Source organism: Aspergillus fumigatus, chromosome 2 (assembly GCF_000002655.1).
Source record: "Aspergillus fumigatus Af293 chromosome 2, whole genome shotgun sequence".
Lineage (NCBI taxonomy): Eukaryota > Fungi > Ascomycota > Eurotiomycetes > Eurotiales > Aspergillaceae > Aspergillus > Aspergillus fumigatus.
Window position 1 is genome coordinate 3548832 of NC_007195.1, and position 20463 is coordinate 3569294.

Sequence of the window (20463 nt, forward strand, 5' to 3'; positions counted from 1 at the left end):
AAAGAAAGATCACCATCAAGCATCTTGTATAGCTCCCTTCAACACATTCAAGAGGTTTTGAGAAAGAAAGAGCCAGGATCAACTTGGGTAAATATTACTAGATTTAATTTCATTTCTACCACAGAGCTTGCGGACACGTTGATTTGAGGCTGGGGTGTCCTGAACGACTTTCATGGCGAAACAGGCGCCAGTGCGGTGAACAACACAACACTTTGCACTTGATTAGAGCTGCTGTCTCCCGTGTCCCGTCTGCAATGGGAGGGATCTCAGACCTGACTGTGATTGAACATCAATATTTGCAGTTTATGCCTTCGCCAGAGGCATTGAGAAGCTCACAGGCTAGCTTACCAGCCAACGCCTCGAGGACGTTTTGAGTCCGCTCTGTCTGGTCAATTAAAACCTTTTCTATTGCTATTTCAACTGTGAGCCTTATTGTGTGCTCTAAAATGGACGACTCTCGCGCCTCAGCGCTGTTAGACCCAACGTCCGCGATGGCGGCTGCCATCAGCAAGCACAAAGCAGAAGCTATCAAGTTGGCACGTGAACAGGGCGCCGCCGTGCGCGAGATGTGTCGCAGAGCCAAAACAGAGCCGCCGCCATATGAGTTTGAAGAGTTGATTGGGAAGGGTTCCTACGGGCGTGTCTACAAGGGCCATCAGCTACATTCGCGCAAGGTCGTCGCGATTAAGGTGATGGATATTGATTCGATGGACTACAAGTCTGTGAGAGACCTCAAGGACGAATCGATTAAGGATTTCATACATGAGACGAAAGTTATGAAACAGGTCAAGGATGCTGGTGCTAAAAACATCAATGAGTTGATCGAGGCCATCTCGATCCATAGCCAATTGTGGCTGGTCTGCGAGTACTGCCCTGGTGGTAGTGTTAGGACTTTGGTAGGCCTTGCTTCTTTACTGCTTACTGCTGCTCTCCTCCGGCTGTCATTGTCTGACTGCGCAATGTCTAGATGAGAGCAACTGGTGATAAGCTTGAGGAAAGGTTCATCATCCCCATCGCACGAGAGTTGGCTGCTGGCTTGCGTGCGATTCACGAGGCTGGTATCATCCATCGGGACATTAAGGGTATGTAGCTTCGGCTGCCGGAACTTAACTCAACTTCTGACGCCATTGGTAGCTGCAAACATTTTGATTCACGAGGAAGGCCGGCTTCAGATCTGCGATTTCGGTGTTGCGGGAGTACTCCAGTCGCACGTAGACAAGCGATCAACCTGGATTGGGACGCCGCACTGGATGCCACCAGAGATGTTCTCAACTCGAGGCGAAGCTCACAAATATGGAAGTGAGGTGAGACTGTCATTTCTGCTCAGTCCCTTGAGAATGCTAAACAAGACAAGGTCGATGTGTGGGCATATGGCTGCACTCTCTTCGAATTCGCAACGGGAAACCCCCCAAACTCCAATTTACGGGAGCGGATGCAAATTGGAAGGCAACTCAACCGTACCACACCGCGTCTTGCAAATGAAGATTACAGTGAAGGCCTTAAAGACCTAGTATCATTCGCTCTCGAGTCGGACCCCATATTGCGCCCGACAATGGCAGACATCATGTCACATTCGTATATTGCTGAAACAGACGAGCAGTATCCGACTTCTTCACTTAGCGAGTTGGTGCGCATCTACTATCAATGGTCTCAGCGGGGAGGGCAGAGAATTTCGTTATTCCATCCGGGAGGTGCTGCCGCCGCGGAATTTCCCGATTATGAGCCAGATTTTGAAGAAGACTGGAACTTCAGTACAACAGATGGCTTTGAACGGAGATTTTCCGTCATTGATCTGGATCGGATAGCGGCCTCGTTGGCCGAGCTAGAAGAGGAGATGAGTCCAGCGACAACAAATCAGCAGGACCGCGATTCCTTCGATGAGCCTGCGGGACCCGAAATGTCCATGGAAGACAAGGCCAATTTCGACGAGCGTGTCCGCCGAGGCGCTGCGGCAATGGAGGGGCTATTCAACGAGGACATGCCGAGTTACAAGTACGAAACGAAGAACGATTTTGTGCCCATCGAGCCCAAGCCTCCAGCGTCTGATCTGCCTCTTCGCACGGAGACAGATCGGTCTTCCGTGACGTCTACATTTATTGACATTGACATCGGCTCATTCGACTCGTCGCATTATGCTGCTGGAGCTGCATCGGCACAGCCGTTCCAACTTGCAGACGCGGATACGATTAGGGCCAATAGATCCGCTGGTCGACAGCAACACAATTCCCTTGAAGCCAGGTCACGATCCTCGAGTCATGATGCGGATGATCATGACGAATCCGAGCAATTAACTTATCAGCCCCAGACTGGCCCACGCCCTCCGACGATGGACTGGAAATTTCCGGTATTTATGCAACCTTCGGAGGCAGAGCAGAACGAACCGGAGACGGCACATTCACCGAAGGCGCCAGAGTCGCAACAAGAGGATAAACGGGCGACTATGGACTGGACCTTCCCGGACGGGGCCCAACAGAAAGACAAGCGAGCAACTATGGACTGGACCTTCCCGGACATGACTGCTGCTAAGCCACTGGATAGCGAAGATCCCGGCCGTTACGATACCCTCCGAGCGCCGCTTCCTGAGCTTCAGCCATCAGCTACCATTCGACAGTCTACCATTGGGGAGCCTGGGGACTCGCGACCCTCCACCTCGGCATCGACTGGCTCGGATATTTCAGCTCACTCAGAAACAGACTATAATCCCTTCAAGTTTGACCGTCCTCCTCCTACACCCCCCAGTGACCTTGCTGAAGCACATGGGCAATTTTTCAACAAGGAGCTACCCGAAACGCTAGAATCGGTGGGCTATGGCGACTTTGAACGGTCGTCAGTGTTAGACGGGCCCGGGCCAGATGAGGAAGATTCACAGTCGGTGATCTGGGAGAGCAGCGCAGAAATCGGTGTTCAGCCCTCACATACAGAACCATTCCCCACAGCCATTCCATCAAAAGAGATGGAGCCCCACCAACCTTTTCCAACGCTGATTGAGTCGCCTGTGATTGAGCCGCTGCCCACAGCCCGGCGTGATCCGCGCCCGGCTACGAGGGATGATTTGGAGCCGGTCTACTTCCCCGATCTCGTACCGCCGCGACTTGAGGCTCTGACGGCCGGGGCGGAAGAAAGCGCTGTGACTGCCGAACTGGACAGGCTTTTGGGCGATTTTCTGGATGCACTCTCTGCGACTGGAGATGCGTTGTCCAGAGTTGCCGTCGTCCCAGAGACAGCAAGACGTCGACCGTCAATGTCGATGTCTGAACAGGCCGAGTGAACTTTGTTTCTTTTGGTATCGACCCAAAGTTCTTGCGACAGGCGCTTGGATGGTTACTTGGAAGTCCAGACAGGCTGCCCATTGAACAAATGTCAGTCATAAATGTATTGATCAATGAAGCTCATTATGGACACTGTACATAAACCCCCCGAATAAAACAATTGTCAATATAGCATCCCTCAACTGCCAGCGTAATCAACAGCTCGATGACAAGATTTCGAACTCCCCTTGTAGGCCCAAGTGATCCGTGACCCAGACCTCTTCATCAGAGACATCTTCATACTCACTCTCGGACTGATTAAAGGTCATCATCACCGTGACCCCCTCCCCAATCCTTCTCAGACTCTTCGCCTCAACCCCCCCACAATACAAAATCTTATCCATACGACTACACCCAAACCGCTCCCTCATCCAATCCGGCACCTGCTGACCCCACGTGAAACTCTCCTCCGTCCCTTCTCTCCCGCCCAGAGCCAAGAACGCATCTCTGAGCCCGCACTCCTCCGGCGCGGAGCGATCCTCCAACGCAAAGGCGTTGAGGTCACCTGCAAGAATAGCCGCATAGGGAGTCGGCGGCGTATACATCCCCTCATCTTGCGGTTCAGACGCAGGGCCGGGCCCATGCATGAAGCTCGAGGCGAGACGTAGCTGCACCGGTCGTCTGGGGGGGTGAGAAACAAGACTCTCGAGATGTGTATTGCACAGGCGTAAGATGCGTTCTTTGCGTCGTGAGCTTCTTAATCACTACCAGAAAGGGGAAACGCAACTTACCACCCTCAGCCCCCGGGCGCCCAACATCAATATCAACGAACAATCCATCTCTCTCCATCCTTGAATTCGAATACGGTACCCGGAATACGCCCCGCACAACTAAGTGTTTATCGATCATCGTCGTCGTCCCGTACGACCCGCGCCAATGATCGCTGCTGATGTCAGTGATGAAGAACTTCTCCCGTATCCAGCCCGATTCTTGGATTAGCTGCAGATCCGACTCGACCATTTCCTGGAGGAAGATGATTGATGGGATCTCATTGTCGGGCTGGGTGTTGTGCTGGTCGGACAGGTACTCCAGTGCTGCGGCCATGCGTTCGCGGCCCAGGGGAGTCTGGAAGTCGATATTCCATGTTGTTAATCGGATTCTGGTTTTGTTGTGGGTTTGATGGAGATTAGGAGTGCTGGTGGTTTTAGTGATGTCTGCTGAAGTTCGGATTGGCGTCCAGGTGTTGTTGAAGTAGTGGTAGAAGGGTTGTCGGTTGTCGCGGTCGAGTCTCATAGTCATGGTGGATTTTGCAGTGGGCAGTTTCTTCGCGAGTTGAGGAATTAGTTTTGAGGTCATCTGGAATACTACTCAGTGTGTTGGCTTCTCATTTCATTAAGGCTTGGATGGGTAGAGGAGATAGATGATGGTTGCCTGTGGAGAGTCGTCATATTCAAGCTCTTGTCCCTCAATAGTCCTAATTGTTTACCGGTTTACGTACGATCTATATGTATGTATATTTTGAGGATAGAATCTCTCATCCACAACATGATTAAAAATTGCTCAGAGGTTTTGATTTCTTTGATGTCATTTGACTCGATATTCACTAATGGAATATTTATTAGGTGAGTATGGAGTGAGTACCTTTCAGAACTACATTTTAGATCTTCTTGGTATATCACAACCAGGCTGAAGTGCTACTTGTGAATGCAGCGCTCAGAACCGCACTCATCCTCAGCGCATCTAGTCATTGTTGGCGATACTTTGACGCGTTTCGTCTCAAGTTGACACACGCTCGTCTCTTTCCTTCTGGTCATCCATCTTTTACCACTCCAGCAGTTGGGTTCCTCCCCGTTGCCAAGGGAAATGCACACCTTGTCTTCGGTCAGGCATCGTCCAGGTCTTTCGTTCTAGCACTTGTTGGAAATGGCTCTGTCAATCGCGAAAGATTTCATTCGTTTGGAGACTCCCCTCTCGCCTCAGTCGCCAGAGCAGTGGAAGCAAGCAATTCAAGAGGTCAAGTTGCTTTATCTCCAGCGCCAGTACAAGCAATGTGCCGCTCGTTCGTTTGAGATCCTTGAGGCTGTTAGAGGACCCGTGAGTAGAACCTGTTGCTGTCAACATAGGTATGCCTTAACATGCTCTTGGTCGGCAGATCCATCCAGTCTACAAGACATGCCTTTATTTCTACAGCGCCATTTCCTACGAGGAGATGGGCCGAGCGGCCCATAACTACTCCCGAAGAAAGCTTCCTCTGCTGCATTCCGCTCTGGACAGCTTCGTCACCTGTAGTGCAATTCTGCCCTCGACAATTCCAGTCCCTGACAACAACTCGGAGAGTTCAAGTCCTGCTTCGCTGGTGGAGTCATGGACGGCGTCAGATTTCTCGGAGAGTCCTTCGCCTGTCGGGGCCCTCGTAAGCAGCATCACGGACATCATCGACAAGTCCATGCTCTGCCCCGACGATGATCCATTCATCTCAGATAGCGAGGGCTGGGTTGAGTTGGCTCTTGACATTCCAGAGAATCTCCCACCCCGCATGCCACAGGACGATCAGCGACTCATGCCCTCGCCCCTTCGACTTCGAAACTCGTCGGTTGATCTCCACAAGACTGGTCGGCAGAATCAACCTGCGAGACTTTGTCCTCCCCCCCCTCCTCTTCCTATCAAGATTCTGCCTGCGGATGCTATGGAAAAGAACCCCGAACTTTCAGGACCCGACAGGACTCCCCGCGCGCAGGGTGGAGGAAACATCCACGCGGATGAGCACAAACAAACACCCATGACACCAGCACGCGCCGAGTCCATTAGACGATATAACAGTACCCTCGAGTCCTTGCGGGTTCAGTTCAGCTCCAGCATCGCGGACATCCACGCACTGGTGGACGAGATCAGGGAGTTGCAGTCGGCCCGTCAAGCGTCGAAGAATTTCCGCCGATCCGCTTCATTCTGGAGTTTCAGTCCCATCAAGGAGGGTCCTGAGGGACGAGAGAAACTGGGTAGTTCAGGGAGAGTCATTGTCAAGGAGACCAAAGAGCAGCGGATTGCTCGACTACGCGCCGAGGGATGGAAGACGGTCGGGATGAGGTCTCCGGTCCGGGGCTGGAAGGGAGCGGCGTACTATCAGGCATACTGCAATTCTGTTCTGGACGAATTGTATCTTGAGGTGTAACTAAGGGTTCGACAGCCGTCTTGACATTGGGGGTTTCTTGTGGCAGAGTACGGAGCATAACATTCATTGCATCTGGCGGGATTCTGAAGCACATATCTGCTCATGATACTCAAGGGTGCTTTCGAATACGATGGATGGTTAGCTGTCTAGAAAAGAAGACCAAAAATAACATGAAGTTACATGAGCCATCACTGATGAAGATTGACTCCATCAACGGTCTACTCCGTATCTACCGATCGTCTCAGGCGGCAGCCCGGTCCCACTATTTTTGGGTGGTGCCTTGAAAGTGGATCCGGCTTCTTCAAGGCTGAAATTTTGGTGCACAGAAAAAAAGTCGCACAAGGTCGTTGGCGCGTTTCATGCTGATGAAGGGCTGAGGGTTCTACGGAGTACTGTTCTCTGTAATGCAGAAATGATCAACATGTGATTGATCGAATCTGAGAGACGGTTGACACCACTTGAGATTTGGACTGCTACATTGATAGCCGTCAGAGGGCAATGCACTGTAACTGAATGAAGTCTGAACTCTGAAGGGATTGACAAGGTTGAGGTCAATAGCCCCTGGAATAGCTGCTCACGGATTTTATGATGGTAGCCCAGAACTTTAGTGAAATAATAGGGGGAAAAGGAACTCTCAGCCACTGAGATTCCATACTCAGCTTCTTAGAGAGATACGTACTCGTATACTAAGGTACTCCGTCATCCAATCTGGGAGACTTTGGATCAGCCCCGCCGCTGCCCAAGGCTCGACCAGCTGGAGGGAGAGACTCCGTGGCTGTGCTGGTGAGACTCGGGGCGGTTCAGAGAGACGGTCTGGAGTCTTGACAGTGTGATAAAATTAAATAAACTATGGATAGTCCAAGGTCCAGACAGCTTTATTTCTTCAGTTCATCTTTCTTGTGAAAGAGACATTGTACACTCCAACATCTTTCCTTCCGTGCATCTGCACCAATTCCACCGATCGGAGTGATCTTTCAAGAGGGTCAGTATGTTTATTTTCCCAGCCCCTATTGACTGACTGACAGTGATCTGCTCCGTCCAATGTCCAGTCGTCGCTCCGTCCTGGCTAGTCAAGACTATATACTGACATGGGATACAATCCCTCGATAGAATTGTAAGAGAGGGAACCAAAACAGACATCGTCGTCCTCGATATTTCCAAACCCTCCCAATACCATTTTCTTCGCCCCGCCCTCCTGTCCCCTCACGTGCGGGGTCTCTCATCAGCTTCGTTCCATCCGCTGGCCTCAGCCCTCCATCACACGTTCTATTTTCGAGCTTGGGTCCCTGTCAGACAGACCCTGCTTCGTCACAATGAGTTGTGAGTCTCGCTTGTCTTTGTTTTCGCTTCGCCAATGCCCTGTGTGATGTAGCCGGCGTCACTCCACCCTATGTCCTACCATTGAGCCTTTTCACGTGCGCCTAAATACTGGAGCCTGCTGGTCTGAATTTGTTTTGTGCAATCATGTCCCTGCTAGCATTACCGTTAGCCCTCTCGAGTAGTAATGCAAGTCTCTTTGGACTACTCGTTCTTTCGTTGTTATTTGGTTCGAGCATTCCCATGGGATCTGAGTTTCTCATTGTGTTTGTTTTTGTCTTCTGTCCTTCGCCTTTTGTTCTATGGAGCTACTGTCCCTTTGGCAGAAAGATGCTAATCATGGTATGGTTGTCTTAGTCTCTTCTATGTTCAACAAGCTGTCCGGGCAGCCCGAGAGTTACGAAAAAAAGTACGTGTTCCAAGCCCTGAGCCTCCTTGTCTATCATCTCAGGCCCACTGAAGACATTATGCTTACCTCTTCTAGAGCGCTGTATAGATTTGGAAGGACGCTAGGTGCAGGCACTTATGGTATCGTCCGTGAAGCAGAGAGCAGCGGGGGAAAGGTCGCAATCAAAATCATCCTGAAGAAAAATGTCCGCGGCAATGAGCGCATGGTCTACGACGAGCTGGAGATGTTGCAGGCCCTCGATCACCCCAACATTGTTCACTTTGTAGATTGGTTCGAATCCAAGGTGGGTGCAGGAGCTTCTTTGCTGACCGTCCGCCGATCGCAATCTGACTGGTGAACTAGGACAAATTCTACATTGTCACTCAGCTGGCCACTGGTGGTGAGTTGTTTGACCGGATTTGCGAGTACGGCAAATTCACAGAGAAGGATGCTTCTCAGACAATCCGGCAGGTGCTGGATGCTGTGAACTACCTTCACGAGCGCAATATCGTCCACCGAGGTTAGTCTTTTAGTTAACTTCTGCCTGTGGAGGAACATCGCACTAATGTCGGCTCGTGTATAGATCTGAAACCCGAGAACCTCCTGTATCTCACTCGCGACCCCAAGTCCCCCCTGGTGTTGGCTGATTTTGGTATCGCGAAAATGCTGGAAAACCCTACCGAAGTCCTCACAACCATGGCAGGCTCATTCGGTTATGCGGCGCCCGAGGTCATGCTCAAGCAAGGCCACGGCAAGGCCGTCGACTTGTGGTCCCTCGGTGTTATTACCTACACCCTGTTGTGCGGATACTCGCCCTTCCGATCGGAAAGCCTGTCCGATCTGATCGAAGAATGCCGCGCTGCCCGGATCGTCTTCCACGAGCGCTACTGGCGCGATGTCTCCAAGGATGCCAAGGACTTCATTCTCAGCCTGCTCCAGCCCGACCCCGCCAAGCGGCCCACATCGCAGGATGCATTGAAACACCCGTGGCTGACTGGTGAGTCTGCCAGCGACCGCGACTTGCTGCCTGAGATCCGTGCCTACATCGCCCGCTCCCGCCTCCGGAGAGGAATCGAGATCATCAAGCTGGCGAACCGCATCGAAGCGCTCAAGATGCAAGAAGACGAAGAGGGCGATATCCCCAGTCCTGCCGAGATGGCGGCAGCTGCGGACGAACCCAGCAAATCCAGTGACACTACAGCGTTTCCTCCTCTCGAGGGGTCGGAGGCGAATGGGAGCTCATCCCCTGCGCCTGTTGATGGCACAACCGGTGGGACCAAGAAGCGGAGTCTGAGCAAGGTCGCACGCGGCGCGATCTTCCGCGAAGTCGTTCTGGCCAAGGTTCGCGAGATGAAGGAGAACGAAGAGCGTGAAAGAATCGAACGGGAGGCTCGAGAGCGAACTGCCCATGCTTGATATTCTGTGCGACAGTCGATCGGTTTCCTCTCGTGTTTGTCAAAACATGTCCATATCTTGTGTGTCCGGATCAGGTTCGAGTTGATCGTCAAATATGGATTTCTATGATTCCCAGTGCAGATTCAGATACTTTTCTTATTCTCAGAGTTTCGTTTGCTGGCATTTTACTGTACTCGCTTTTCCACCTGATTCCAAACTTGCCACCTGTTCTGCCCAATGATATCCTGAAATGTGGACTAACCGTTTACTCAACCGTTGTGTCATCGGATTATTACTATTAATAAGTGAAGCGCCAACCGAATCATGTAGGTGCTACCATCTTGGAGAGACCTGATATCAAAGGATCACGTGCTGCGATGTCAGATGCTCTCGGACCAATCAGATGACCAGCTGCAGGTGATCGGCTGCCTTACCCACTACAGGTACCGGCTGTTTGGAGCTTCCCTTTATATACTCTGTACATCCAGCAACGTTCACCTTTTTCTCTCTCTTGGTTAGTCTCTATTACTCTGAAGCTTTACAAGTTGCACCCCCATTTGATAGTTATTTTCTCCTCTAGCTTACTTCTCTAAGTGGTACCTTGCAATCGCTCACGATATCAGCCCCGCCTCATCAAGACGTCATACACAGCTGCCCTGACAAGCCCTACGCTCGTTTGATACTACTAATATCTGACCCTACATCGGATATTGCAGCGAAAGCTAGTGTATTTTGAAGACCTCTCAGTCTCCGCTCAGGAGGCCCGTCTTTCAAGATGTTTGCCGGAAAGCGTCTGAGCAAAGTATTCCATTCCATCTCCCCGCTCAATGAACAATGGTATAAACTGACGCTGGATCCACATCTACAGGAGCTCCTGAAGGTACCTACCCTTCCCTGCCATATAATTGCACCTTGGTCCCAGCATCACAAAGTCGGCAGCATCGCCACAGCAGTATGATTTTAACATTCAATCTCTGTTCAGATGAAGGAACATCTCCCGCCAGGCATCTCGATAGTCAAAGACGATAATCTCGAAGAATGGCAAATGGACATCAAAGTCCTTGATGACAACCCGCTCTACAAAGACCAGACCTACCGACTCAAATTTACCTTTGGGTCGAAATATCCCATCGGTGAGTCGACTCTTTTGCCGCAGAGCCTCGCGGTTGCATCGACGTCGCTAATGATTCCACAGAACCACCAGAAGTCCAATTTATCGAACTCCCCAGTACATCCGATACCCCACGGCCCATCCCCATGCACCCCCACATCTATAGCAACGGCATCATCTGCCTCGACCTCCTCGGCTCTGCCGGCTGGTCGCCTGTGCAAACGGTTGAAAGCGTCTGCATGAGTATCCAAAGCATGCTGACAGCAAATAACCGCAACGAACGGCCTCCCGGTGATGCTGAATTTGTCTCATATAACAAGCGCCGCCCGCGTGATATCGCTTTCATGTACGATGATGATAATGTGTAGTCTGTATTCTGGTTCGCGGCTGAGCTTCTTGGCGGTGTGATTGCGTTGGACTCGACTTCTGCGGGATCGCTCGGACGGCACCGTCTTCCGTCCTCAATCTGGAGTTATTCGAGGGTTAGCAGACATTCTCAGGGGTTGATTTGTCGCCTTTATTCGTTCGCATTCGCGTTGGCGTCGGCGTCGGCTTTGTTTTCTTTAACTAGGGCTCTCTGGTTTGATTATTGTGCTGCTGGGAATTCCATCTGCCCCTCTTCGTTTCTTTGGTCTACATATCGTTATACAACAGCCTACGGCATCGCAGCGATAAGTGCATGTGACTTTCATTTGCTCACTGAGATACAGTTGGTAGCAAGAGATTCAGCTATGAAATCCGGCACGGTTGCCTTTTGAAGAAGCGGGAGACCACAGTGGTCATGTTAGAAATCCTGTAGTCCCATGATTCTATTCAGCACATGACATTGTATTGAAGATCCACATGTCACTATAAACAGGGTTATGGCAACAGAAAACAAAGAAAATAGTAGGAGACAAACGCCATGGGAAGGAATTGGTACAGCTCGGCAGTCGAATCGTCACGTCTCCATTTACACGGCACCCCATGCACTCAACCGATAGCATGTTCACTTTTCAAGTTGAAAAAAAGAGAGAACGACCCGAAGAAAAGGCGCCGAGAGGAGCTCGCGTTGTTCTGATTAACCTCTGCCTCTACATGATGATGCATTTGCACATATTCAGATATGTAATCATTCACATATCTCTACCGGTCGACTTCACCGAACACAAGATCCATTGTACCTGAAAAATTGACATGTTAGCGGACTGGAGGAACTTGGGATCAAATGTGGCAACAGAGTGGAAACCCACCGATAATAGCGACAGCATCTGCCAGAAGGTGACCACGAGAAATCTGATCAAATCCACTCAAATGAGCAAAGCCGGGAGCACGGATCTTGCAGCGGTAGGGTCTCTCGCTGCCGTCACTGACAAGGTAGACACCCATTTCACCCTTGGGGGCCTCAATGGCGGAGTAAGTCTCACCAGGAGGAACGGCGTATCCCTTGGTGAAGAGAAGGAAGTGGTGGATCAGCGCCTCCATGTTCTCCTTCATGGCGGCACGGGGAGGGGGAGAGATCTTGTAGTCTTCGACGCGGACAGGACCAGCGGGCATCTTGTTCAAGCACTGGTGAATGATGCGCAAGGACTGGCGGAACTCCTCCATTCGGCAAAGGTAACGGTCGTAGCAGTCACCGTTGACACCAACGGGAACGTCGAACTCAACCTGATCGTAGGCATCGTAGGGCTGCGACTTGCGGATATCCCACGGGACACCGGAACCACGGAGCATGACACCAGTGAAACTCATGTTGATGGCGTCAGCTGCGGTGACAACACCAACACCCTGAGTTCTAGCCTTCCAGATACGGTTATCTGTAAGCAGCTCCTCGGTCTCGTCAATGCGGTCGCCGAACTGGGTGGCCCATTGGTAGATATCATCGAGAAGGCCAAGGGGAAGGTCCTGCGATACGCCACCAGGGCGAACATATGCAGCATGTAGACGGGCACCGGAGACACGCTCGTAGAACTCCTATTGAAGATGAAAGGTCAATGCATTGCTCTCAACCCATACGCGATTAAGAGAAAAAATGCCACCTACCATGAGCTTCTCACGCTCCTCGAAACCCCACAGGAAAGGTGTCAAAGCACCAACGTCCATAGCATGGGAAAGAACCGACATGAGGTGGTTCAGGATACGCGTAATCTCGCCGAACATAGTCCGAATCCACTTGGCTCTCTCGGGAATTTCGATGTTAAGCAGCTTCTCAACAGCCAGCGAGAAGCACTGCTCATTCGTCATCATGGAAACATAGTCAAGACGATCAAAGTAGGGCAGAGCCTGCATGTAGGTCTTGTACTCGATCAACTTCTCGGTACCACGGTGCAGCAGACCGACATGGGGATCTGCGCGGACAATTTCTTCGCCATTGAGTTCCAGAATCAATCGAAGCACACCGTGAGCGGCAGGATGCTGGGGACCGAAGTTGACAGTGTAGTGACGGATCTTGCGGTCGACTCCTTCCGCCTGCGACTCAAGATTCGAGGCAGCCTCGGACTCTGCGGTAGCCTTGTTGGCCAGGTGTGTGAACGTCGAATCCGTCGGGACGAGTCTGGTAGCCTGGTAGCTGGTAGGCTCCGCGTACCGACGGGGAAGGGTCGTTGATATTGAACGGGTGTTTCTGGCGAACGTAGAGGGGCGAAGACAGAGCTTCTTGGGCGCACTGCCCGCCAGACGGGCGAAAGAGGCAGCCATTCGAAATATCGCAAGGAAGGATGACGGATCAAATTGGCCGACTGTCCTCAGTCCGGACGTAGTGAAAGAGGCACTCTTGCAGGATGGTCGATGCGAACTGACGCTTGGAGGTTGCGGGACAAATTGGATAATCACGTGATAAATGGTTCGGGTCATTACGCCGCCTCTGGTTGGTCTTCCAATGGTCTCTAAAGCGTACCCACGCTAAACCTGTATTGGTGAACACAGGACTGGTTTCTGCTCCGGGCGGACCAGCAGCACCAAGATTGTCTCTGCAATGGGTGCCGTTTAATTGGGAGGACATGACCGCCTTAAACCTGCAGAAAATACTGCCGCTTGTCCCAAAGAAATTATCATCCGCTTATTTCTCGATTGATCCTCTCAGTCCTCAGCAGTCAATCTACATTGTGTTGTCGGCCACCATGGCGCCTCTTATCCCATCGCAAGAGGAGCTTGATCGTAGAAGGGTACATTACTGTCAAGCTCAACGTCTGTGAATGTCCTCGACACTAACCAGTTTCTAGATCATCGGTATCAACCCAGAGACGGTCACCAATATCCCTTCCACAGATTTTCCGGGTCACTGGCCCGGCGAGTCGCATGAATGGAATTTGGAAAAGTTCAAAGATGTGCGTTTTCTTGAGCGTTTTTCATGCAGTAGCTTCCATCGTGTGTCGCGATGGTGAAAAAGTTCCTCCAGCTCACACATGCTGTTCATAGGGCTTCCGAGTCGAGTTCCATCGCAATGACCCGTTCGAATCCTCCTTCTCCTTGATTGGACTTGATGCCTCCATCGCAAATGCTTTCCGTCGGATTCTGATGGCTGAAGTACCAACCCTGGCCATCGAGTATGTGTTCGTTCACAACAACACTTCCGTTATACAGGACGAAGTCCTCGCTTCGCGATTGGGTCTGATCCCGTTGAAAGGCTCAGTAGAGGGTCTCAACTGGATGCGCTGGTTTAAGAAGCCCACAGAGGACGATCCGGAATCTGGCAGTACCCCTGCGGACTACAACACCATCGTTTTACGCTTGGATGTTGAGTGTACCGAGAACCCCAATGCTGCCCCGGGCGAGGATGACCCTCGCAAACTTTACAAGAACGCGCATGTGTATGCCAAGGATATCACCTTCCACCCCGTCGGACGTCAGGAACAATTCTTCACTGGCGACGGTGCAATTCAGCCCGTCAATCCAGATATTCTGATCGCCAAGCTACGTCCAGGACAGAAGATCGATATGGAGTTGCACTGCATCAAAGGCATCGGAGCTGATCATGCCAAATTCTCGCCCGTGGCTACCGCAACATACCGCCTCATGCCAGACATCAAGATTCTCCGCCCTATCATCGGTGAAGACGCCAAGAAATTCGCCAAATGCTTCCCCAAGGGAGTTATTGAGCTGGAGCCCGTTACGTCGAGGGAAGCTGCGCAGAAAGGAAGCGAATATGAGGGTCGTGCAGGCGAGATGAAGGCCGTCGTTCGTGACCCTTTCAAGGATACCGTCAGCAGAGAGTGCCTGCGACACGAAGAATTCCAGGGCAAGGTGAAGCTGGGCCGCATTCGCGATCATTTCATCTTCAACGTTGAGAGCACTGGCCAGTTTGAAAGTGACTATCTTTTCCTCGAAAGTGTGAAGGTGCTCAAGCTGAAATGCGCGAGATGGAAGCGAGGCTTGGCGGATCTCATGCGGTAATGACATTCATGCGGCCTGTCCCAACAAATTTTCGAAGTATATAATGCATTAGCCGGCGTTGGTTTTCGTTATCTCTGTGCTTGTTGTACATCTACGAAAAAGTTGGTCAAAACCTCCTTTACGACGTCAGGAGTCTACGTGGGGATCTTCTTAAGATAATAGAAAATGCAGCTATTATTTCATCAAGTCGCTGTGTGTCTTTCTGGCAATGTACTCAAATCGCATACCGGCGTTACGCAACAGTGTCCCATTCAGGCTTGCAAGCTGGAGCCACGCCGCTTCATTTGAAGATCAATTGGAAGCGAAAGTCAATAGAGTACGCGGGGTCGCTGACCGCAATTTCCTGACCATTTTCAACCAGTTCCTTCAGCTTTAGCTTCAGGTTGCTCCTGGTCTGCTCCTCCAGCTGGGGCGGGAAACGTTGGTAGAGTGTCTTTTCTTCCGTTCTCATACTCGGCTTCTTGAGCTGGGCCTCGGCTCGCTCACCGAGACTCTCTATGAATTCCTCCAGCGTCATGTTCGGGTCTACAGTAATCTTTCGAGCCAGATTGCCGCAAACTGGGCAATCTGCCTTCTTTTCCGCTTCAAATGTGTAAGTGTAGACCCCGTCTTCGCCAGCGTACATCATATAGTTCTCCAGGTAAGGGTTGCAGGAGGTAGCGATTTTCAGTGCTTCTGACGTGGTCGCGGCTGCGATGACGGCGTTTGTCGAAGCAATAGCGGGAATGATATTTTTGACCACGCCTTGGGTCATTTGAAAGGTTACACCGTGGATGTGGAACTGATTTGCCCTTTCAAGAGCGGCGTTATAAACCCAGCTGATATGTTCCATGTCATCGCTGTCAAAGGCGTCGTCCTTGCGCTTCTCTTGCCAGGCGATTTGGTGAGCCCACTCAATGCAATGCTGAGGCTGTCTGGGGATAGTGGCAATGGTGCAAAGGGGAACAGCAGGTCGAGGAGCATGCATATCTAGCTGGCATTCAATGCATGAGGATAGAGTGGGAAGAATTACACGGGCCTGGCCCTTGAAACCTACTTACGATTAGCATGACTTTGTGACCAACGACATCGATATCGTCAGATGACTTTACCTTCTGTTCCCCCGTCAATGAGAGGCTTGAGACTCTCAGGATTTTCCGGATCAACCATCCCGATAAGAGTGGAATTGATCCACCGTCTGGCCTCGATACTATCCAAGCCACATACAATGATCTTGAACTGCATGTAATAATCCTCGTCCTTATCCTGAATCTTGCCGACATATGGCGTGATTTTGACACCTTTGACTCGCTTCTCCACGAATGATGCAGCAACCTCTGCCTTAGGCTTGCCGATGTCAGTTTGTCGGAACAGAAACTGCCGGTTCAAATTGGAGATATCAATTGTATCTTTTGGAGTCAGACCAACGCAAAGTCGTATGGTGATAGAAACACTTACCCATGTCTATAACGTGAATATCCTTGAATCCTGACAAGGCAAGGTTTTTGAGAATTTCGCATCCTAACCCACCCGCGCCACTGTATCAAATTCATCAGTGACTTGATCATGGTCGTAGACAACAATCTCTGACTAACATCACTCTGGTCTCAAGTTAGCAAGCTGATTTAATGATCACCATGGCAATCACGTACAGGATCTTCGATGACTCCAAAGCACTTATCGTCTCTGGTCCAGGAACCCAGTCTTCATCGCTGTAAGGACCTGGTTTCGACAAGACCGAGTAAAGGTGCCGCCTGCTTCACGTTAACCATTCTTGCCTTGGACCCTCCAAGTTAATGCATACCACCGAGACGTAGAACTTAGAGGTGCCATATTCGAGCTAGAAGTCTGAACTCGGCGAATAACAGTCGCTAGATGGTTGTTGTAATGTTTACCGTAACTGCCTTCGAACTGCTTCAAGACACTGTTTTTTGACCAATATCAAGTTATCTGACCTGTAACAGAGACCTGTCTCCCTGTTCAAAATTGGAAAATGACATTAATAGCCAGTTGTATCACGATGAATGAAAGTAAAAAGCCAGGTGCACTGTTGATTGCTCAGTGACTGGTCCCAGGACACACCGCTGCACGTGACTAATCCTCTCCGTACAGTTTCCTCCCACTTAAGGCATGACCATCAAGTGTCTTTCCAGTTCTTCGAGAGACATTTAGTTATCGAAAATGGAAGCTCTCACGACTGTGAATATAACGACGCGCGATTCAGGGTCAAATTTATCGCCTGCCGCGGAGAAAATATCTTTGGATGGACTCCAGAACCGCCAAACCGGGTCAGCAGCCAGGCTAGACAATAATGCAACATCGTCCGATCATATATTGGCGGTGTTGAAGTCAAAGCCTGATCAGGATAATATCGCTCATGTACTCTCCATACTTGATCCCGCAAACAAAAAGGCTCTTCCTCCAGATTTTGATATCAGGGTCCCGAGCGCAAAGGCCACTCAGGTAATCAATGTCTTAGTGAACGTCACGATTCCCGATCATTGGGAATATCTGAAGGAGACAAAGGGCGAAGCTAGTAAACTACGAGGCATGTTCTTGCGATGTTTCAGCAGCGTTGCTGGACTGAGTTGCTTGGTCACTCAGCTTCGATCTCTGATTCCCGCAGCACGAGCAGCACCTCAAAATGCGGAAGGATCGAGTAATCGTATTCGACTTGCAGAGATTCTGTCGGTTATCTCTGCCCTGCTGAAACCGGCAGACTTTCTGTTGCGCCTTTACAATGACATCGATGCTATTTACACTAATGAAACCCAGAAGCAGCTAGCTTGGAAGGAGCTTATTGCTCTTCTTGGTGCCAGCAAAGTCCTACCTGCTGCCGCAGAAGCACTGAGCTTAATAAAAGACTTTACAGGCCTCGCGAAGCTCTCTTGGCTTGGTGAAGGAACTCAATATGCTTCTTGGTTGGGGTTGAATGTATGTCAGATGGTCTCGAGGATTAATCCTAACAACGACGCGGGTCTAAAAGCAGCTGCTCTTCTAATGGCGCGGTCATTAAGTATTGGCTACACAGGTTAAGTCCTACGATCCTTTAGCAGCTTGTTCTTACTAACTCATTATCAAGATCACCTTGTAAGGGAAATCTATTCGGGCCTTCTACTAGACAGAGCTCTTCCAACACATTTTGACTCTTTCTACGACAAACTTCGGCCTACTGACCAACTGGCGTTTCTCGAGTCAGTCTTCCGCGACCTGCAGAAGAGGTTTTTTCCGGTTAGCATCTCCTACCTGGACTTTGCGAATACGTCCGACCAAACCGTTGAAGGAGTTGCGGCCTTGTGCTCAATCATCATTTGCAAACGTCCACACCTAGTGAGTCAGCTAGCAGACTGGCTTGCAAAAGGTCAAGCTGGCTCAATACATACTGTCGGTCTTCGCCGAGCGCTACTAGCAGCTTTATCGGATAGAAAGGGTAACGTCTTCCGGGGTGCGCGGCCTCTGAGATTCAACTAATAGATGTTTTTCAGATATAATTCAAAATTTGCTCTCTAGTAGCCTCGAACAATCTGGCGATAAGTTTTACATCAGACACGCCCCGATGAGCAGTCAAGAAGGTAATCCGGAAACCCATTGTCCGAATGTCAAAGCTTGCGCTAATATTTATCAGCCAATGCTCAAGTTGTTCTCTTGGCTGCTGGGTGCCTTCAACGGCTGGATAGCTGTGCAGTCAAGGACACAGGGCGTTCTAGTATTTTTCTGAACACCGTCTCGAATCGTTTAGCAGCCTCGGCCTCCAAAGCCCGCCTTCTCGGTATGATCATCGGCACCGCAATCTCGCAACTCATTGAGGAGCCGGGAAAAGCTATGAAATTTGATCTTGAAGAAATGGAAAGCGACGAAGCAGTCTCGTATCTGGACTTAGTCAAAAAGGCAGATCGCGTGGGAAGATTGGATTATATCAGAATATCGGAAGAACAATCAGCTAAGGAGCATCGTCCGCCCGCTCAAGGACCATCTTCTACGCGAACTGTGGGCGCGCAAGCGTCCACCACACAATCGGTCAAGATTGTGTCAATAGAAGAGATTGGGGATTCGGAGAATGATGAGAGCGAAGAGGATGATGATCTAATACCGTACGAGAAGCCTGACGAGGACCCATCGGATTCCGACGATGACCCGACCCTTGTACAACGCAACAAACCGACACCACCAGTGTAAGTTGACAGGACTGCATTACAATAGATACAGATGTCTGACTCTAACAGATACATTCGCGATTTGATAACTGGCTTGCGGGACACGGAGAACCTCGAACGATTTGAATTGGCCGTAACCACTGCCCCTACTCTGATTAGACGCAAGACTGGCTTCGGAACCGAGCTGGCTGAAAATGTGGAGGAGCTGGCTCTTGTCCTGGTCGGACTGCAGGAGCAGACTAAACTCCCTAAGTTCCATGAATGTCGGTTACAGAGTATGATTGCCTTAATTGTATCGCAACCGCTGAAAATGGGCCGCTGGTTCGCTGCGGTATTCTTCGATGGAGATTTGTCCCAGACCCAGCGGTCCGCAGTCCTCACGGCGTTGGGTCTAAGCGCTCGCCAGTTAGCAGGAAACAGCGAGGAAGATGTTCGCACACTTGGATTGCCGATCTTGCCCGACACTTCCTTCCCAACCAGGAGGCTGCCGGCAAACGTGGAGGACTTATATCTGACCAATGATTCCCCCATCGCGAGTCTCACAAAGACCCTCTCAAAAGCGTCACTTGAACCAATTGCAGCTCAAGCTGCGGACGCCGCGTCTGGTCCGAATGCACTCAAGGTGCGAACATTTTCGTCACGAATGGAGGTCGAGAAGAAACGCCAGCAGCGACAAGCGCAGCGACAAAAGTCGACGGTCGGGGACCTTCACAGAGTCTTATCAGAGGGCTTCTTCTATCCTCTAACAGCTCGTTTTGCATTGATGATGACGCAATTCTCCTCGTAAGAACTCAAGTTTTTCCTTTATATCTGACGGACCCAAAATTGACAGATTCCTCTATCACAGGTCAACCGCACCCTCGTACAACCCTTTTCTGATTCCGCATCTCCTCTGTCTCTTCATCCAGACACTAACACTCATCCTTTCCACCATGGGGCCCCACAACCCGTACCTTCCTAATCTCACTCAGGAGACGTTGACTTTTCTCCTCTCGCTCTACACGAGACCGCTTTCGGAGGACCCTTCGATCGTCTCCGCACTGCTCTCGCTGTTCCTCGCAGTACTGGATTTGAACGTCGCGTCAGGCTCCTCCGGCGAGGAACGACTCGTCACTGAATTTGCGACTCAAGTAATCGAGCTGCGCGAGTGGGCTGGGTCGGTTTTTGACCGAACTCCGGCGGCACAGGGGGTGGATGACCCTCGGGAACAGGTCAGACTATTGGCTGCAGGAGTCATGGTGAAATTGGGTGAAGTAACGGAGAGATACCAAGGGCGGTTAATGGGTGTCAACTCTGGATTTAAGTATTAGATCTAAATAGTCCATAATTGA

General features: G+C 50.7%; 9 protein-coding genes across 9 annotated transcripts; 6 read left to right on the forward strand and 3 right to left on the reverse strand.

The window, feature by feature from the left end:
• Positions 1–3: 3 nt before the first annotated feature.
• AFUA_2G13640 (putative serine/threonine protein kinase) lies at positions 4–3268 on the forward strand (the record flags this gene model as incomplete). Its single annotated transcript, XM_750604.2, has 4 exons — positions 4–896; positions 968–1082; positions 1135–1304; positions 1355–3268. The coding sequence occupies exons 1-4, from the start codon at positions 447–449 to the stop codon at positions 3266–3268; spliced, it is 2649 nt and encodes an 882-aa protein (XP_755697.1). The 5' UTR covers positions 4–446.
• Positions 3269–3463: 195 nt separating this feature from the next.
• On the reverse strand, positions 3464–4719 carry AFUA_2G13650 (endonuclease/exonuclease/phosphatase family protein; the record flags this gene model as incomplete). Its single annotated transcript, XM_750605.2, has 2 exons — positions 4040–4719; positions 3464–3987 (listed from the first exon to the last, which is right to left on the reverse strand). The coding sequence occupies exons 1-2, from the start codon at positions 4602–4604 to the stop codon at positions 3464–3466; spliced, it is 1089 nt and encodes a 362-aa protein (XP_755698.1). The 5' UTR covers positions 4605–4719.
• Positions 4720–5171: 452 nt separating this feature from the next.
• AFUA_2G13660 (uncharacterized protein) lies at positions 5172–6417 on the forward strand (the record flags this gene model as incomplete). Its single annotated transcript, XM_750606.1, has 2 exons — positions 5172–5342; positions 5401–6417. 2 exons carry the CDS (start codon positions 5172–5174, stop codon positions 6415–6417), a joined length of 1188 nt encoding a protein of 395 aa, XP_755699.1.
• Positions 6418–7677: 1260 nt separating this feature from the next.
• On the forward strand, positions 7678–9538 carry AFUA_2G13680 (serine/threonine-protein kinase; the record flags this gene model as incomplete). Its single annotated transcript, XM_750608.2, has 4 exons — positions 7678–8143; positions 8219–8426; positions 8486–8642; positions 8706–9538. Exons 1-4 carry the CDS (start codon positions 8037–8039, stop codon positions 9536–9538), a joined length of 1305 nt encoding a protein of 434 aa, XP_755701.1. The 5' UTR covers positions 7678–8036.
• A 754-nt stretch (positions 9539–10292) lies between these two features.
• Positions 10293–10996, forward strand: AFUA_2G13690 (ubiquitin-conjugating enzyme E2; the record flags this gene model as incomplete). Its single annotated transcript, XM_750609.1, has 4 exons — positions 10293–10319; positions 10386–10397; positions 10500–10650; positions 10713–10996. 4 exons carry the CDS (start codon positions 10293–10295, stop codon positions 10994–10996), a joined length of 474 nt encoding a protein of 157 aa, XP_755702.1.
• A 378-nt stretch (positions 10997–11374) lies between these two features.
• On the reverse strand, positions 11375–13396 carry AFUA_2G13710 (NADH-quinone oxidoreductase subunit D). The gene is made up of 3 exons (XM_750611.3): positions 12651–13396; positions 11861–12581; positions 11375–11791 (listed from the first exon to the last, which is right to left on the reverse strand). The coding sequence occupies exons 1-3, from the start codon at positions 13302–13304 to the stop codon at positions 11754–11756; spliced, it is 1413 nt and encodes a 470-aa protein (XP_755704.2). The 5' UTR covers positions 13305–13396; the 3' UTR covers positions 11375–11753.
• Positions 13397–13681: 285 nt separating this feature from the next.
• AFUA_2G13720 (DNA-directed RNA polymerase core subunit RPC40) lies at positions 13682–14999 on the forward strand (the record flags this gene model as incomplete). Its single annotated transcript, XM_750612.3, has 3 exons — positions 13682–13771; positions 13829–13933; positions 14025–14999. Exons 1-3 carry the CDS (start codon positions 13727–13729, stop codon positions 14997–14999), a joined length of 1125 nt encoding a protein of 374 aa, XP_755705.2. The 5' UTR covers positions 13682–13726.
• Positions 15000–15279: 280 nt separating this feature from the next.
• AFUA_2G13730 (NEDD8-activating protein UBA3) lies at positions 15280–16811 on the reverse strand (the record flags this gene model as incomplete). The annotated part of the gene is made up of 5 exons (XM_750613.2): positions 15280–16031; positions 16091–16387; positions 16437–16516; positions 16631–16732; positions 16783–16811. 5 exons carry the CDS (start codon positions 16809–16811, stop codon positions 15280–15282), a joined length of 1260 nt encoding a protein of 419 aa, XP_755706.2.
• Positions 16812–17125: 314 nt separating this feature from the next.
• On the forward strand, positions 17126–20442 carry AFUA_2G13740 (telomere length regulation TEL2 family protein; the record flags this gene model as incomplete). The annotated part of the gene is made up of 6 exons (XM_750614.3): positions 17126–18009; positions 18061–18408; positions 18464–18550; positions 18604–19150; positions 19202–19915; positions 19980–20442. The coding sequence occupies exons 1-6, from the start codon at positions 17160–17162 to the stop codon at positions 20440–20442; spliced, it is 3009 nt and encodes a 1002-aa protein (XP_755707.2). The 5' UTR covers positions 17126–17159.
• Positions 20443–20463: the final 21 nt, after the last annotated feature.

Excerpts from the sequence above, each read along its gene's own strand:
- AFUA_2G13710 (XM_750611.3), bottom strand. The coding sequence starts at position 13,304 with ATGGCTGCCTCTTTCGCCCGTCTGGCGGGCAGTGCGCCCAAGAAGCTC. Across the intron at positions 12,582-12,650 it reads AGGAGCGTGAGAAGCTCATG|GAGTTCTACGAGCGTGTCTC; the intron begins GTAGGTGGCATT and ends CATCTTCAATAG. Across the intron at positions 11,792-11,860 it reads AGATGCTGTCGCTATTATCG|GTACAATGGATCTTGTGTTC; the intron begins GTGGGTTTCCAC and ends TCAATTTTTCAG.